General features: G+C 38.8%; 1 protein-coding gene across 8 annotated transcripts in view; it reads left to right on the top strand.

The window, feature by feature from the left end:
- The window catches only part of LOC126342556 (diacylglycerol lipase-beta-like), an 822,641-nt gene that overhangs the window by 746,572 nt on the left and 56,382 nt on the right, over nt 1-19,687 (top strand). For all 8 annotated transcript variants that reach the window (XM_050001868.1, XM_050001865.1, XM_050001866.1 and 5 more), the window contains 5 exons: nt 2,310-2,478; nt 3,987-4,110; nt 12,490-12,633; nt 12,754-12,865; nt 17,723-17,815. In XM_050001868.1, the coding sequence (XP_049857825.1) occupies nt 2,310-2,478; nt 3,987-4,110; nt 12,490-12,633; nt 12,754-12,865; nt 17,723-17,815 (642 nt within the window). The remainder of the gene's footprint in view (nt 1-2,309; nt 2,479-3,986; nt 4,111-12,489; nt 12,634-12,753; nt 12,866-17,722; nt 17,816-19,687) is intronic.

The following is a 19,687-nucleotide window of genomic DNA, read 5'->3' as shown; positions in this document are numbered from 1 at the left end:
AGTCTGCATTCACCTACCACCTATTGCTGGTTGTAACTCATTGAAGAATGACATTGCACTGCATCTTTGTAATCACTATTGTCTCTTCATGAGACAATATTAACAATTTTCATCAACCTATTGCTCTGCGATAACTTGGGCTATTTTTTATGAGCTTCAAAGAACAATATCTTGCAGACTGTAAATGCTGATGTGAGTAATGGTTGAAATGAGACCTAAAGTTACTCACAACTTCCTCATGTACTGTGACTTCAAAATATGAGCATTAAATGTTTGACAACTTCTGACTCATCCACAGAATGCAACAGTACAATTTCTGGATAATGGGATAGGAGGTTACAAGCAAATACCAGTTTTCCTATAACTTGAATAAATCAACTGCAACTTGCTGCTATGGCTGTTGTGAAAATTCCTATTGGATAAGGATCTCAACTGATTATTAGTTTTCATGGTGCATTGTGGTCACTGTTTCAGTTTTATTTGAAATTCTTGGTCATATACGAATTGTGATTTCATTGCTTTGCATTTTGTAACACATTATTCTCAATTTTTTTTTAAATGTTGCTTCAGTGATTTGTAAGAAAACATTCGAAAAAAAATCAAAGTTTTGTGTTTTGCTCACTGTTGGAAGGAAGGAAGGAAGGAAGGATGATCAGAGTTTAATGTCCCATTGACAATGAGGTCATTAGAGACAGAGCACAAGATTGGATTACTGAAGGATGGGGAAGGAAAACAATGATACCCATTGCATATGAACCATCTTGACATTTGTCTTAAGCAATTTAGGGAAATCATGGAAAAGCTAAATCTGGGCGACTGGATACTGATTTGAATAGCCTCCTCCCAAATGCAAGCCCAGTCTTACTAGCCACCACGCCACCTATTCTTCGTATGTCGAGAGAAGAGCTCTGACAGCTGACAGCGCAGTTGCTAGTATTCGACACGGACAGGCAGTGAGCAAGCACCAGTTGCCCAGCACTACGCCAACACTGGGGCATTGCCATGGTAATGCAAACAAAAGCTCACAATTTGACTGGCCGTCACAGATGTGCGAAGCACGTGCACCAAGGCCGCGTCAACTGTCAAAGCTCTTCTCTCGCTGTACGCACTGTAGCTTGGTGCTCACAATTGGTAGTCTGTGTTCTGTTTGTTAGCAATTTGTAGAATGTCCATTTTATTCTCTAACTGCATTGGTTCAAAATCAATTTTAAAAGGATTTAGTAGTTGACTTTTAAATAGTTATTGGAGATGTCAAACATTATTTTACCGTGAGAAGTTAATCTTCTGTGCCGTAAACATATATGTTTTTCTTAAATATGTTGAACAGTACTCTGTTCCCTTAAAATATTCTTAATAGTTTTTATGCAAGGACACATTTTTGAAGTATATGACTAGTTGAGTATGTCAGGCAAAAATAATTTATAAATAAATATAAAATAAATGGAATACAATTTTTGTCTTAAAGCCTACCACAAAACCATAATCTTCGAGCAAAATTTACTTGATGAATAGAAGCAGTGAGCTTGGCAGTTCTTCTTGCACTTTTCTGCATAAATTAACAATGCATTGCATCCATGTCAAAGTATCTTATTTTACTGCATGTCAACTCTCAGTCACAGCATTACAACCATTACTCTACCTCACATAAATTTGTACACAGTATCACACAGATACAGTACGTATAAAATACTAACCGATGATCTCTGGCATGAGGGTTGCATAAGATCCCATATCCATATCCTGCTCTACTTTATTGTTTTAAAATTAAGCTGAATTTAGATTTAATAGACTACACATACAAAATCAAATAAGCAAGCAGTAGAATTCAACCTAATCATAACAAGTCAGATGATAAAATCTGTCATGTATTACCTTGAACTTATCTCAGTCTCTCAGCCAGGTGAGTCTACTGTTGAAATCATTGCTTGTTAATTTATGTGTGATATGGACAGTCATGCCTTCTTTATATAGCTGTGAGTTTTATCATGCTTTTGCCCTACATTAATCTCTTCCATTTTGAATGTGATGTAAAGAAAAAGAAGAATATTCATGTTTTTAGGTAACCTTTGTTTATGAGTGGATCACTTTGCATCCATCTCCACTGAAGAATAAAACTGAAATCAACTTGTACAAATGCATTTAATGTTATTATTTATGAATCAACATAAGGCAATTTTTTTCTTGTAAAATCAGAATCATTCTATTTTTCTCTCAGTACCTATTGCAACAGCACAGTTTAAACCCCTGTTTTCCCTGTTCTACATGTTTTCTTTTATATACTGCTAATACAACTTTGTTTCTGTCAACAGATGCTAAGGACATAATGGCAGACTGTCCAAGCTGGATGTCACTGGAAAGTGCACACCACTTCCTGCAGTTGGCCATAGCCTCATATGGGTGGCCATTTGTGATGTACCGCTATCCAGTAACAGGAATTTGTCGTCTTACCCCAAAGATGACTTGCTGTGCTTGCTTTAGGTATATTTCATTAGCATTTGTTTACAAGACATTTGAGTATGTATCAGTTAACTTAATAAAAAGATGAGAAAGTGGAATTGGCCGACCATTGAATTTTTGGACACATTATTAGCTAGGTCAGTAAAACAAATGATGTACATGGCTTTGCACATTCTTACTCCCTTTTATCAGCTCCAAACTTCTCTCTACTTTTAACTTTAGTTACATTTACAGAATACATACCATTGACTTGTGTCCTATATGGCTTTATTCTCTTCTGTCACTCCCCTACACGAGGCCAATTTCCTCCTAGCTTCTTGTTTATTTTATCTCCGTATTAACTGCTCAGTATTCACCTGCATGCATAGGCATTATCTCTACCACTCGCTCATTGTATGCTCTATTCCTTCCCCATCACACTCATATCTTACCCATCTGAGTAAGAGCTATATGATACGGAAGTCATATTATGTAACAGTTCTGTTGAAAACTCTGTGTAGTCCTCCTCATGCAGCTGAAAACCCTATAACATTTTGTCAAATACATCTCTGATTCTACATCTCTGACTAATAAACATTAATCTCCACTAGCCTGTTCTATATACACCTTTCTCCCTTCTCGAAGTCCCAGCATGCTTCAGCTGCTCCCCACCACTTCACTTTTGTTTGATTTATCTCTCCATCAATCTACATCCACACATTCTCCCTGTGGGCTCATCATTCCTGTATTCTGCCCCCTCCCCCCCCCCCCCCCCCTCCCCTTACACACCCATGCTGAACGTGCACCATCTATTGAATTGTAAACAGTGTGTGACTTTCTCCATCTGACTGTTCCAGGGTTAGCTCACCTGTGCAACATTCATATCACCCTCCTTCTTGGTCTCTCAACTATTTCAATGTTCAACATGTCAATTATGTGGTCAGTGATTATTCCTTCCATTGACAATAAAGCTTTCATAGCTGAGTCACAAGCCATATGGTTTTTTCTAAAGGACTGATAGCTACACTGTTACAGTGCATTAGAAAAGTACATCACTGACCTGTTGCACTTAGTGGCCCATTTCTTCTGGCCCTAGTCTAAGACAAGGCCTTATAGTATTTATCCTGTCGATACAAACAAATCTAATGCATTTTTATTTGGTTATGTATTAGCAAAACAATGTTTTCTAACACAGTGAGGAAATGATCATTGAATTTGGTGCCCAGTGATGTTATTCTGTCATCATTTTTATCACACTTACTATATGAAAACTCATTTTCATTTATCTCACAGTTTAAAACTGTAATAGGACTTCCATTCTTTACAGACATTCTGCTATAGGTTATCATTGAAAAAGATTGGTTTCTATTGATTTGCAAAAGTTAAATTTAATGGAAAGACATTGAGCAGACAAATAAAAACCAAAATGATGTCTAACATAACTCACTTCTGATCATTTGTTGTGATAAATAGTTTTCTGAATATGATGTGCAAACAATGTAAGATTAATAAAGAGTTTTTCAATTAAATAATGATCCTTTTTTTTCTAGGCAGAAGGCTGTTACCATACGGGAAGACAATTGTTGTTTGTGCCATTTTGCTGGTGTAAGGTACATGTCTGAACTAGACACTGAAGATATATTGTTTGCATCATTTGAAAATGAGTTATTCCAGGTAAAAAAAAAAAAAAAATCAATTACAATGTTTCTTTGTTCAACTGATCAGCTCATCATGAACAGCACACCTTTGAAAATAGCACGGTAGTATTTAGTGCTTCGGGAGGAAGGCAGCTTACCACTCACAACACAGACACATCGTGTGAAATTCTTGGGGTACAGCTGGATAACTAGTCATAAAGCACCTCTCATTGTGTGCATTGACCTTAAACCTGAGTGTTGTCTCATTTTATGTTTTTAAGTCTTTGTTGTTTATGGAATTATTTTCCTGTAAGTCAACCTAAAGTAAATAAAGTGTTTATACAAGCAGAAGGGAGTACTAAGAATATTGTGTAAAGTAGATAACTCTATGTTTTGGAGAAGTCTTTTTAAATAGCTTGGAATTTTGACACTCACTTCCGAATAGAGTTACTCCTTAACAGTTGCTGTTTCTGATAATAAAAAGCAGTTTCAAATGAATTTTGAATAACACAGTCACTTCATAAGACACAAAAACAGTCATAATATAGACTTTTCCTCCTTGTCTAGGGTTCAGAACAGAGTTATTTACTCAGGTGGTGAGATATTCAACAAGCTCCCATCAGTCGTAAAGCAGAATATTTGGGACCACCAGCAATTTGAAAGGAAATTTAAAACTTGCCTAGTTTTCAATTCTTTCTATAAATTATCTGAGTGTCTAGAAGCAGATTAAACATTTCTGTTAGCTACATGGCAAGTAGCTTTTTTGCTATAAAGGTGTATGACAAGTAATAATGCGCTATAAATAGGACTCAGTATTTATAGATGTAAAAATATTGGTTTGCAAAATGCTATTGTATTCAAGTAAGTATTAAGCTTCTAATACCACAGCAGCTTTAAAATGAAACTAAGGAGGCAGAACTTTTCTGTTTTCTTTATTTTCAAAGTAGCAGCTCTCTTACTTATTTACTTGATTAAATTTAGATGGTGTAATTTTTAATAGCTTTAAGCAGAGCAATGATGCATTATACACTCCTGGAAATTGAAATAAGAACACCGTGAATTCATTGTCCCAGGGAGGAGAAACTTTATTGACACATTCCTGGGGTCAGATACATCACATGATCACACTGACAGAACCACAGGCACATAGACACAGGCAACAGAGCATGCACAATGTCGGCACTAGTACAGTGTATATCCACCTTTCGCAGCAATGCAGGCTGCTATTCTCCCATGGAGATGATTGTAGAGATGCTGGATGTAGTCCTGTGGAACGGCTTGCCATGCCATTTCCACCTGGCACCTCAGTTGGACCAGCGTTCGTGCTGGACGTGCAGACCGCGTGAGACGACGCTTCATCCAGTCCCAAACATGCTCAATGGTGGACAGATCCGGAGATCTTGCTGGCCAGGGTAGTTGACGTACACCTTCTAGGGCACGTTGGGTGGTACGGGATACATGCGGACGTGCATTGTCCTGTTGGAACAGCAAGTTCCCTTGCCGGTCTAGGAATGGTAGAACGATGGGTTCGATGATGGTTTGGATGTACCGTGCACTATTCAGTGTCCCCTAGACAATAACCAGAGGTGTACGGCCAGTGTAGGAGATTGGTCCCCACACCATGATGCCGGGTGTTGGCCCTGTGTGCCTCGGTCGTATGCAGTTCTGATTGTGGCGCTCACCTGCACGGCGCCAAACACGCATACGACCATCATTGGCACCAAGGCAGAAGCGACTCTCATCGCTGAAGACAACACGTCTCCATTCGTCCCTCCATTCATGCCTGTCGCGACACCACTGGAGGCGGGCTGCACGATGTTGGGGCGTGAGCGGAAGACGGCCTAACAGTGTGCGGGACCGTAGCCCAGCTTCATGGAGACGGTTGCGAATGGTCCTCGCCGATACCCCAGGAGCAACAGTGTCCTTAATTTGCTGGGAAGTGGTGGTGCGGTCCCCTACGACACTGCGTAGGATCCTACGGTCTTGGCGTGCATCTGTGCGCCGCTGCGGTCCGGTCCCAGGTCGACGGGCACGTGCACCTTCCGCCGACCACTGGCGACAACATCGATGTACTGTGGAGACCTCACGCCCCACGTGTTGAGCAATTCGGCGGTATGTCCACCCGGCCTCCTGCATGCTCACTATACGCCCTCGCTCAAAGTCCATCAACTGCAGATACGGTTCACGTCCACGCTGTCGCGGCATGCTACCAGTATTAAAGACTGCAATGGAGCTCCGTATGCTACGGCAAACTGGCTGACACTGACAGCGGCGGTGCACAAATGCTGCGCAGCTAGCGCCATTCGACAGCCAACACCGCGGTTCCTGGTGTGTCCGCTGTGCCGTGCGTGTGATCATTGCTTGTACAGCCCTCTCGCAGTGTCTGGAGCAAGTATGGTGGGTCTGACACACCGGTGTCAATGTGTTCTTTTTTCCATTTCCAGGAGTGTAGTTAATACAGTATACATACTAAGTTTCTATGATGTCTTTGACTTATTTTAATGTATACTTTGACTCATTTTACATCTCTGAAGTTTTTTCTTGATTTGATATACAGAACATCATGAATGAATGAAAGAACTGAAAAGTGAAGGCTTGTAATTATAATTTTAGCATAAGATTAAAAATCATTTAGCTTTTAAATTATGCAGCTCCCTTTTGACACAGCTGTAGTGAGAATCTATTAAGTGAATTATCATCTAGATGATTAGACTGACTGATGTCACTGGTAACTCAAGAGAGATGATGATTTGATGTGACGAGGTTAAAATGGGGGGAAATGGAAATCTGCAAAAGAAGTTAATATAGAAATAAAAACCAGACAGACTCTGGGAAGGAAAGGAAAAAACAAGGGGGTCAAAGACCATGGGAAGTAAGATATATAGGCAGGAAACTAGATGGAACAAAAGAGATGACAGAAAATAGGGTAAATATATAACTGCAAGTACAAAGGTTTGTGGTTCAGTTCTCAAAGGAGCCTTTAAAAAAAAAACTGTGTCTACATACATACTCCACAAGCCACTCTAGGTGCATTGCGGAGGGTATATTGTACCACTACTAGCCACTTCCTTTCCTGTCTCACTCGCAAACAGAGTGAGAAAAAAACAACTGTCTATATTCCTCTGCCTGAGCCCTAAAATCTTGCAATTTTAGGTGAAATGTGCATTGGTGGCAGTAGGATAATTCTGCAGTCAGTTTCAGATGCTGGTTCTCTAAATGTGCTCAATATCATTCTTCAAAAAGAATGTTACCTTCCTCTAGTATTCCCTTTTGAGTTCCTTGAGTATCTCCATAATTCTTGCATACTGGTCAAACCTACTGGTAACAAATGTAAAAACCCACCCCTGAATTGCTAAAATCGTTTAATTTGACCTGGTGGGGATCCCATCCACTTGAGCAGTACTCATGAACAGGTCACACTAGTGTTCTGTATACAGCCTCCTTTACAGTTTAACAATACCTTCTTACTCATCTGCATTAACTTATATCTTTCTGTGTTTGGAGTTAGTGGCCATTCATCACACCAGCTAGAAATTTTGTCCAAGTCATCTTGTAGCCTCCTCAATCTTTCTACACACAAGAGCATCATCAGGAAACAGCCGCAGGTTGCTGCTCTCCCTGTTTGTCAGATCACTTATGTATATGGAGATCACTTATGTATATGGAGAATAATAGCGGTCCTATCCTACTTCCTTAGCACACTCATGACAATACTCTTGTCTCCGATGAACACCTACCATTGAGGATAGAGTGCTGGATCACATTACTTAAGAAGTCTTTGAGCCACTCACATATCTGAGAACCTATTTTGTGTGCTCAACTTTTGTTAACAGTCTGTAGAGGGCACTGTGTAAAATGCTTTTCAGAAATTGAGGACTGTGGAATCTGCTGTTGGCTTCATCCATAGTGTGTAGGATATCGTGGGAGAACAGTGGATGAGCGATGCTTTTCTAAAACCTTGCTGATTTGTGGACAGAAGAATTTCTGTCTCAAGTAACTTTATTGTATTTGATATGAGATTACATTCAAGAATTCTGCAGCAAACCAAGGTTAAGGTCTGTAATTTTGTGGATCAGTCTTTTACTCTTCTTATACACAGGACTTACTTTTGCTACTTTACTGTTGCCTAGGACTTTGTGCTGGGTAAGAGATTTGGAATAAGCTAAGTAAGGGGCCAGTGCCATAGACTACTGTTTGTAAAATGGAATTGGGTTTCCATGTGGACCTGGTGACTTATTTGTTTTCAACTCTTTCAGTTGCTTTTCTAGGCCACAGATGCCTATTGCTAGGACCTCCATATGGAGGTCTGTGCAGTGGTCAAATGATGGTATGTTTTTATGATCCCCGTCATGATTTCTTAAAAATGTAATTTCAAACTTTGCCTTTCCTTTTGCTATCTTCTATTGCCACACCAGTCTGGTCAATGAGTAACTGACTAGAAGCCTTCAATCCATTTAGTGATTTTACACAGGACTAAAATTTTGTCAGGTTCTTCTCTAGATCTTTTACCAAGGTATGACAGTGGGAGTTGTTGTATGCTTTGTGCAGTGATCTTTTTACAGATGCATAAATCTCTACTAACTTTTGTCTGTCATCCGAATGTTTGCTTTAAAACCAAGAGTGAAACAGTCTTTACTACATCAGCATTTTCTGAATTTTGTTATTAAACCACAGTGGGTCTTTTCCATCCCTAATGAATTTACTCAGCACATAGCTCTCTGTGGGTCAATTTATAATCTGTTTAAACCTTGCCCATAATCGCTCTATCATAATGAAAATAAATGATGTCCATTCATTATCTAAGTGGTGTGCAAGCAACTGCACATCTGTTCTTTCTAGTAAAAATACTCATCTAGACTTCTTGATTGATTTATCTCAGTGTAGTAATCATCATTGCAATGATGGCATTATGACCATTAATCCCTGTATCTGTACTGACACCATCAGTAAGGTCAGTCCTGTTTGTAGCTACAGGGTCTAAAATATTTCTGTAGTGAGTGGACTCTCAAACTAGCTGCTCAAGATGGAAAATGTGTTCAAAAGTTCTTTGGGAGACTGCCTGTTCATACTTCCTGCAGTGAATCCATAACCGTCCCAGTTTATACTCAGTAGCTTAAAGTCACCTGCGATTAATATTGCATGATCTGGGTACTTTCACCCTACTGACCATGGACTGTCATAGAATGACTCTATAACTCTCGCAGAAGAATTTGGTGGTTAGTAAAAAACCCAACACCGGGACCTGTTTTATGGATCCAGATAACTTCTAAGTCACATTCGAAATCAATCTCATTAGAGACAATATGGCATCCAATCTGTCTTTCCAATATGTGTTCCTTGACTCGATAAATACTAAGATCTTTTTACTTTGGGTTTCAGTTATCTCTCAGTCCAAAGAATAATTTGAGGGCAACAAATTTCTTGTAGGGCAGTAAATTTGGGAACTTTTTTGTGAACTATTCAACAAATTACTGACAACATTTTGAGAGTCAAGGTGTCTTTACTACGAACCCGGTCTGATTTAGCTGTCTGCATCTCAACTAGCGAGTGTTCGTCAAATTACCTCAGGCTCTCACCTAGCCTAAAAAATTCCCATATTCACTCCACAAGTACTCTGTTGCCCAAGCATCTGTTTCTTTTCTGTAGTGCACCCCTGACCTATCAAGGGGTGCCCTCTTGCTCTCCACCCAATAACACAGGTCCAGAAATCTGCTGCCAAGACTGTCACAGAGTCAAAGAAGCCTTTAGTTGATATCCTCCACTTGGCTCCAAACCAGTGCACACTGATCAATGTTTGGAACAATGCAGCAAATTGTGAGCTCTGCTTGCACCCCAAATGTGATGCCAGCGGCCTTCACCACATCCATCACCACCCATATGAACTGAGGACAGCCTCAGAACCCAAGTGACAAGCATCATTGGTGCTGACATGAGCCCTAAGTTGCAGAGGACTATACTCCACATGCTCGATGCCTGTAGGCAAGTCCTCATCCACATCTTGGATGAGGGTCCTCAGCAGACAATACCAAGTGCACGTTGGCTTTCTTTCCTGCCCAGAACACTATTCCACTAAAGAGTTCCATAATGGGTGTAACATTGCAGATCCCAGTAATTACCCCCTGGAGCTGCCAGTAATTACCCCCTGCTACGTCTCTGCTCAGACTCTGCTGAAGAAGTGGCCACCTGTTCCTACAGAAGATGGCAAGGCCAGACAACCAGCCTCCATTTTGGCCCTCCGCATCGAGTGCAGCAAATGAGTTATCAACCGCCACTCACCCTGCAGTGAGGGCAGATCTCCCACATTGGGTCCACTGGAAGGTGTCACAACAGCAGACTGCGGATGAAACAAGTGATGTCTGAGGTCTCCCATGTGATGTGCCAGATGCTCTGTGATGACTACACCTGAGGCAGCAGCCTGAAGTTGGCTGACTGTAGCTAAAAGCACCTGTTAAACTGCATGCACCCATGTATCTGGCTCAGGGCCATTCCGAGTTAAGCATTGTGGTGTTCAAGCTATACTTCAGGTTTGAAACTTCCTGTCAAATATATACTGTATGTTGAACTGGGAGTAAAACTTGAGATCTTTGCTTCTTGAGGGAAGTATCTTACCAACTGGGATTTCCAGTCATGACCCACCCTCATAACTTTACTTCTGCCCATACATCTTCTCCTATCTTCATTCTTATAATCTTCAGGTGATGACAAGTTTACCTATTGATAAATACTGAAAGTAAAGCCATTTTGAAGTTTCCATTTTTTCTACAGCTATAATCAATAGAATGTCATCTGAGTATATAATATGCAGCCAATTGTGCATTAATTATCTCTAGTTTTTCCAGCATACTATCAAGGGTACTGGACATTTTTTTCAGAGAATATAAGTTTAAATCTTGTGTCCTACTGTAAATCACTTAGGTTATTGTAGAGTAGTGTTGAGCAACTGACTTATCATAGACATGATACTATGGAAGGTCACTATAAGTCATCAAATGCTCCAGTGTGGCATATAAATGGTTTGTAGAGTATTTGAGCTATAAGAATTAATGCAGAAGTGAGTTCTCAAAACAGACCTTAAACACGTCTACAGGTAATAAAACAGGTACAGTCTCAAATATAGCTGTAATCCTAGTCAGCAGAAACACCTACAGAAAAATATAATGCCATGAAGAAAGTTTTCCAGTCACTGACCATTATCTGATATACCGTGCTCTGGTACAAAAGACCCAAACTAATGATGATAAAATATGATGTAGAAGAGTGTTTGACTTTCTAGTGATGTGGACTGCTGAGCTTTCAATGAAAATCCAGGTCATGTTTATCACTAATAAGTTGACACAGGGAATGGCAATTTAAAGCAACTGCATATAAGGTAGAGTAATTGATATGAAGCTCTGAAAATACAAAAGCAGTGTGGAATAATAATCTGCAAAAACTGAGAAGAAAAATCAGACTAGAGAGAAAATTCTCTCAGTTATCAGTAGGTATGAAAGATTTTCAGACTTAACTATGGACTTGACATAATACCAAAAAGAACACAAAGAACTACTACAACAAACAGACATTGTCCTACAAGTCTATACAATAAACACTTGCTTCGAGAATAAGTGTATAGTACAATATGTACAAGACAGCATCAGTTTCCATGCTGATGAAAGGATTATGGTGGGATTTTATCATCAAATTTCAAATTTTATACACTTTTATCTAGTGCTTGATTTACAACAGTATGCAGCAGTTTCTCATAACGATACCTCTGACAAGAAAAAAATCAGAATCGCTGGTTTTGAGATGTAGTACAACAGAACTTCTGCTGCAATTGAAGCAATGGAATACAAATGTTATATTCACACTGTATTAAAATAATAATTTAAGAAGTCTAAATTTGAAAAACACCCCAGTGTTGGTCACAGTACCAGAACCTCTTCTCTCTCTCTCTCTCTCTCTCTCTCTCTCTCTCTCTCTCCCCCTCCCTCCCTCCCTCACTCCCTCCCTCTCTTTAAAACAAGCACTGCTCTTATCTATCAGTATAGTGTTAAATCAAAGAAGCTCAGAATATATGGAAGATAAAAATGACAAAACTCTATCATCTGGACTATTGTGCCATGAAGAGATAATAAAAACAACCAGCCAGAATTCAAATAATCATCTGACTCTCTCCAGTATTTTTCATTAATAAACATACATCTCACTAGGATTAAGTTGTTTATACTATTACAAACCACATTTGTGCTAACAAAGCATTTATTCATTTTTTTTAGAATAATCCCTGCCTGTAATTACTGATGTTAAGCGAGGTTGTGTTTTCATTATTAATTTTACTTGTTTATTATTCTGCTGTATATATGATTACACGTTCAATATTTTTCTATAGTTTTTCAGAACTAAATGAATAAATACTGTTTTTTCTGTGTTCTAGTTGCCATTCTTTGTTACTTCTGATCATAAAACCTGCAGTATTGTTATTGTGATAAGAGGATCTATATCAATGAGAGATGTGTTCACTGACCTTACAGCTGGAGCTGACTATCTTGAAATACCAGAACTGCCTGAAAATAGTATGGTAAGTTTGTATCCATAAATATACAAATCAAATGCTTTCTGTATATTTGTCATTGTAATGCATGACACTTTTGTGTTTCTGAAACAAAGTGATTTCAGTTGTAATTTTCTCTGTTGGCAGGGCCATCGAGGAATGATACTAGGTGCAAAAAATTTGAAGAAAGTGTTGCAAGATACTGGTGTAATAGACAAAGCCATTGAGTTGTACCCACACTACAGTCTCACCTTAACAGGTACCATTAACATGATATAGAAAGGGAAGACAGTACTGTAAGATTATTTTAATGAACTGCATGCTGATAGTGGTTCAAATATATTTAATATTTAGTTTTGTAACATACGGCACTCAAATTCATTGTTACAGACACATTATATCAACAGTTCATAATGTTATATAAAACAAATTTAATTCCCTCATTCACCTTAAAGCTGTTTACAGGGTGACAATTATTGAACTGTATGAAATAAAATTCTCATAACGTCTTAATGGTTTGTGTTAGGACTTTCAAACAGCACGGTTGTCCATGGGGTATGATGGGCAGTTAGTGTTTGCATTATGGTTTGGTTTAGTGACAAAACCTACTTTCATTTGGAGGGGTTTGTTGATAAGCAAAATTGGTGTATTTCGAGGATTGAGAATCCACATTTCATGATCGAGAAGTCTCTTCACCCTCAACAGGTGATTGTGTGGTGTGCAATGTCCAGACGTGGAATAATTGGTGAGATGTTCCTTGATGGCACAGTGACTACTGAATGGTACATGAAGGTTTTGGAAGATAATTTCATCCTCATCATCCCCGATTCAACAAGATTTCAACAAGATGAGTTCATGCAAGATGGAGCTTGACTCCATCAGAGCAGGAGAGTGTTTGATATCCTGGAGTAGCTCTTTGGAGACCGCATACTACTTCTGGGGTGCCCAGAGGCCACTAGCATGAGTCTCAATTGGTCACCATATTCTCCAGATCTGAACATATTCGACACCTTTTTGTGGGACTTTATTAAAGACAAGGTGTACAGAAATAACTCCAAAACCGTTGCTGAGCTGAAAACAGGCATTCAGGATTTTTACATGTTAAATAAATAAATAGTTTGTGTCTAATTCAGTGATCGGACCAAATATCTCACAAAATAAGCATCAAATGAAAAAACTACAAAGAACGAAACTCATCTAGCTTGAAGAGGGAAACCAGATGCTGCTATGGTTGGCCTGCTAGATGGTGCTGCCATAGGTCAAACGGATATCAACTGCATTTTTTAAAATAAGAACCCCCATTTTTTTATTACATATTTGTGTAGTACATAAAGAAATATGAATGTTTTAGTCGGACCACTTTTTTCGCTTTCTGGTAGATGGCACTGTAATAGTCACAAATGTGTAAGTACGTGGTATCAAGTAACATTCTGCCAGTGTGGACGGTATTTGCTTCGTGATACATTACCCGTGTTAAAATTGACCATTTACCAATTGCGGAAAAAGGTCAATATCCTGTTGATATACGACTATTGTGATCAAAATGCCCAACAGGCGTGTGCTATGTATGCTGCTCGGTATCCTGGATGACATCATCCAAGTGTCTGGAACTTTTGCCAGATAGTTGCATTATTTAAGAAAACAGGAAGTGTTCAGCCACATGTGAAACATCAACCATGACCTGCAACAAATGATGATGCCCAAGTAGGTGTTTTAGCTGCTGTTGCACATCAGTAGCAGACAAATTGTGCGAGAATTGGGAATCTCAAAAACTTCGGTGTTGAGAGTGCTACATCAACATTGATTGCACCCGTACCTTATTTCTATGCACCAGGAATTGCATGGCGACAACTGCCACTGGGCACAAGAGAAATTATGGGATGATGACAGATTTTTTGCACACATTCTATTTAGCAACGAAGCGTCATTCACCAACAGCGGTAATGTAAACCAGCATAATATGCACTATTGGGCAACAGAAAATCCACAATGGCTGCGACAAGTGGAACATCAATGACTTTGGTGGGTTAATGTATGGTGTGGTATTATGGGAGGAACAATAATTGGCCCCCATTTTATCGATGGCTATCTAAATGGTGCAATGTATGCTGATTTCGTATGTAATGTTCTACCAATGTTACTACAAGATGTTTCACTGCGTGACAGAATGGCATTGTACTTCCAACATGATGGATGTCCAGCACATAGCTCGCTTGTGGTTGAAGCAGTATTGAATAGCATATTTCATGACAGGTGGGTTGGTCATCAAAGTACCATACCATGGCCCGCACATTCACCAGATCTGACGTCCCTGGATTTCTTTCTGTCGACAACGCCTGACAACATGCATGAGCACATTGTCAATGCATGTGCGAACATTACGGAAGGCAAACAACTGTTGAAAGGAATGTCATTACACATATTGCCAAGTGCATTGAAGTTGATGGACATTATTTTGAGCATTTATTGCATTAATGTGGTATTTAAAGGTAATAACGTTGTAACAGCATGCGTTCTCACAAATGATAAGTTCACAAAGGTAAATGTATCAAATTGGAACAACTGAAATAAAATGGTCAAATGTACCTACATTCTGTATTTTAATTTTAAAAAACCTACCTGTTATCAACTGATCATCTAAAATTGTGAACCATATGTTTGAGACTATCGCAAAGCAAAAAAAGTGGTCCAACTAAAACATTCATATTTCTTTATGTACTACACGAATATGCAATAAAAAATGGGGGTTCCTATTTTTAAAAAATGCAGTTGATATCCATTTGACCTATGGCAGTACCATCTAGAGGGCCAACCATAGTGCCATCTGGTTTCCCCCTGCAAGCTAGACAAGTTTCCTTCTTTGTAGTTTTTTCGTTTGATGCTTATTTCATGAGATATTTGGCCCAGTCACAATCAATGGACCACCCTGTGTGTGTGTGTGTGTGTGTGTGTGTGTGTGTGTGTGTTTCTTTTTTGTTGTGGTTAGGTTTCAGTTACTTCAACTTGTTTTACTAAAAAATCAATGTAATTAGGGCATGATTAATCATGTCATTTAATTTTCTGCAAATTCATTGATTGTAATGTTCAATTTTCTGCATATAACTGTTCCTTGCTAGGCCATGTCGTATAAAAAAAGTAATATATAGCATTTCTAGTTCAAGGTGATGTACAGTCAGACTAATACAGAGTACATTATCTGCAAGAAACCCAATGAATTCTTGTGTTTAATTATTGCCAAAGCACAGGCAATATTAGGTTTGGTGCAAAATTGAAGTATCTGTTTATTTTTTGAGATGCAGGCCTCTAAAAAATTGATGCTTCTCAGAGAGAATCAGATATTGACTAGGCTGGCAACCATAATTTACACTTATGTAATATTGAACTTCATTCCTGGAATTCAAAGGTCACTTGTCTAGAAATAATAAGCACAATGGAAAAAAGGACATTTTGAAAAAGGTTTCAAAGAATATTGTGTCACCTCACAATGATGAAAGAAAATGAAGCACTTAAGTGGTATCAATAATTATGTTGAAAATATATAAACCACCACAGAGGCATTATCTGAATGGGATGTAAATCAGCATATGTGATGTATAGTACAGACAAACAAATGATTGCAATTTCAGAAAACAATTGGATGGTTTATTTAAAAGAAAGAGCTTGACATATTGAGCAAGTCAATAAAACATGGATCCACCTCTGGCCCTTATACAAGCAGTATTCAGCTTGGCATTGATTGATAGAGTTGTTGGATATCTTCCTAAGGGATGTCTTGCCAAATTCTGTTGGTCTTGTGCATTAGATCATCAAAATCCTGAACTGAATGGAGGGCCTCATCCATAATGTTCCAGATGTTCTCAATTCGGAGAGATCTAGGACCTTGCTGGCCAAGATACAGCTTGGCAAGCATGGTGACAAGCAGTAGTAAAACACACTGTGTGTGAGCAGGAATTATCTTGGTGAAATAAAGCCCAGGATGGCTTGCCATGAAGGGCAACAAAACAGGGTTAGAATATAGTCCACATGCTGTTGTGCTGTAAGGGTGCTGTGGATGGCAACCAAAGTGATACTAGTATGAAAAAAATGGCATCCCAGAGCATTACTGCTGGTTGTCAGGCTGTATGCTGGGTGACAGTCAGGTTGATGCCCCACTGATGTTTGGGTCATCTCGTTGCGTGGAACAGAATCTCATTGACTGGAGTGGAATTGTATCTGTAATGAGTCCCACTCGGAACTGAGCCCTGACAACCAGTCAGTCTCTGGAGATTCCCTGGACACTGGTGGGATTACAATCTGGCTGTCACCTGGTATATGGCCTAACAATCAGGAGTGATGGCCTAGAGCACCGTTCCCTTTTATAGCAAGACCAACCTGACTGTTGCCCACAATAGGGCCTGACATCAGGAATGATGGTCCGAGATGCCCTTCTTTTCATACCACAATCCCTTACAGAACAGTAGTACGTAGATGATATTCTATGCGTCCTCTGCTTTGTTGCCATTCATGGCAAGAGATCCTGGTCTTACATTTCAGCAAGATAATGCACTCCTGCATATTGCAAGAGTTTCTACTACTTTTCTTCATTCTTGCCAAACCCTACATCAGCCAGCAAGGTCGCTAGATCTCTCCTAAATTAAGAGTGTTTGGAGCATTGTGGGCAGGGCCCTCCAACCAGCTTGGGATTCTGATGATCTAACATGCTTATTGGACAGAATTTTGGGCAATATCCCTCAGGAGGACATCCAACAACTCTATCACACAACACCAACCTAAACAACAGTTTGCATAAGACCAGAGGTGGACCAACACATTATTGATCTGCTCTATTTCTGAAGCCACTTCTCTTGAATAAATCATCCAGTTTTTCTGAAATTGTAATCATCTGTTTGTCTCTACATCACATCTATCAATATTATTCAAATAAGTGCAAAAAATTGCATGATGCACAAATTATGGGTGTGATGAGAATTAAATAGCATAGGAAAAAGAAAGATAAGAAAAACAGGAAGTGAATAACTTTGACAGATTGTCTCAAAAGCACTATGTCTGGTTCTTTTCTTGTTTACCTACTTATCATAAACTTTTCATTCTCTAAAGTAACTGGTTGTTATTTCAGGACATAGTCTGGGTGCTGGAGTAGCTGTTCTCCTAGGTCTGATGTTGCGTTCAAAATATCCTAACCTCAAGGTTTATGCCATTTCCCCTCCAGGTAATTATATGTTACACACCTCATTGTTGAACTGAAATCTTATTTACATTATGTTGAATTATTATCATAGGTTCTTTATTCATCCTAATAGAAAAAGTAAATAATTTGCTAGCAGAGCGCATTGGTGTTCAAACCAACCATCAGATTGATGACATCTTTACTGTACCTTAAAATGATTGTTCCTATTCACTAACATTAATTTGATCATCCACCTTGTGTTTCCTCACTTCCACTGTGATGAATAGCCTTAAGGATTGTAAAATAAGTTAAAAAATACAAGGAGCTCACAAGATGTGGGGTAAAGAGGATCTGAGATTGCACAGATAACAAAAAAATGGGTAAACCGAATACATATATTTTTTCCTGAGACTGCTATTTACTGTGCTCACAGAACATGCTACATGCCACATTTGGAAGCCCACTATATTACTTAAATGTTATTCATCAGAAAATGACCACTTGTTTACAATTACATTTAATATCAGTTGCTTTCAGTTTGTTGTCAGTAAATAATTGTCCAATTTTCTCTTTTTGTAGTTTTCATTCACTTATTTTATGATGACAGTTTTCATTTTCTGGAAAGTTAAAACCTAAGTATAGTCAAATATAACAGAGTAGTTTATTTCATTCCCTCTTTGTGCATAATAATGGGTTCCTCAATTGCCTCATCATCTCTCTTCTTCCAGCAAACATATTACGTGGCCACGCAAATCCCAGTTCATAGGCAATACTATTTAACTATTTGTGGATGTTACCATCATCTACATCTTTACAACTATTAATTTGTTTCACGAGATTGGTCAGCAGTGTAGCAGTGTCACATTTCTCACAACTATAATCTTCAAAATCGCTTTCAGCATAGGTAGTTGTACAGTCTTCCAGTGGTAAGACAGGAGTCACATGCATAATAGCATATTCAAAATGAAAATAATCACTCTAATCAGAACAGTATACATTGACCTTGGGTATTGTCTTTCTTCAAAATTTGCCCAGCTATACTCAGATAATCTTCACTTTGAAAATTGCGAGCTTACTGTACATTAGAATATAGGATAAGATATTATAAAATGTCATTTTAAGTCCCATTAAGAGTCATAAATATATCCTGCTTAAGTGTAGTCTATATCTCAAACATTGGTTGCAAATAGACATTTTAAGTACCATAACTTAACAGTCGCTCTTAAAAAAAAAACTGCTAAGTTTCTAATTAGACCAATCCGCTGCTGTCTGTGTACAAGGGCATTATTTGCACATGTGCTTATATACTGACAGTTATTGAAGAAAAATAGTTATCTGTGTCTTGTGAAGCGAGAGATTTCTTTCCTTTATATTTTTCCCTTTAGAGAACTATCAAGGATCATTAAGTATTGTTGTTGTTGTTGTTGTTGTTGTTGTGGTCTTCAGTCCTGAGACTGGTTTGATGCAGCTCTCCATGCTACCCTATCCTGTACAAGCTTCTTCATCTCCCAGTACCTAGTGCAACCTACATCCTTCTGAATCTGGCTTAGTGTATTCATCTCTTGGTCTCCCTCTACGATTTTTACCCTCCACGCTGCCCTCCAATACTAAATTGGTGATCCCTCAATGTCTCAGAATATGTCCTACCAACCGATCCCTTCTTCTAGTCAAGTTGTGCCACAAGCTCCTCTTCTCCCCAATTCTAGTCAGTACCTCCTCATTAGTTATGTGATCTACCCATCTAATCTTCCACATTCTTCTGTAGCACCACATTTCAAAACCTTCTATTCTCTTCTTGTCTAAACTATTTATCGTCCATGTTTCACTTCCATACATGGCTACACTCCAAACAAATACTTTCAGAAACGACTTCCTGCCATTTAAATTTATACTCGACGTTAACAAATTTTTCTT

The sequence above is a fragment of the Schistocerca gregaria genome, chromosome 1 (genome assembly GCF_023897955.1).
Source record: "Schistocerca gregaria isolate iqSchGreg1 chromosome 1, iqSchGreg1.2, whole genome shotgun sequence".
Classification (NCBI taxonomy): domain Eukaryota; kingdom Metazoa; phylum Arthropoda; class Insecta; order Orthoptera; family Acrididae; genus Schistocerca; species Schistocerca gregaria.
The sequence above is the reverse complement of the archived record's forward strand: the minus strand, read 5'-3'. Positions and strand labels throughout refer to the sequence as shown.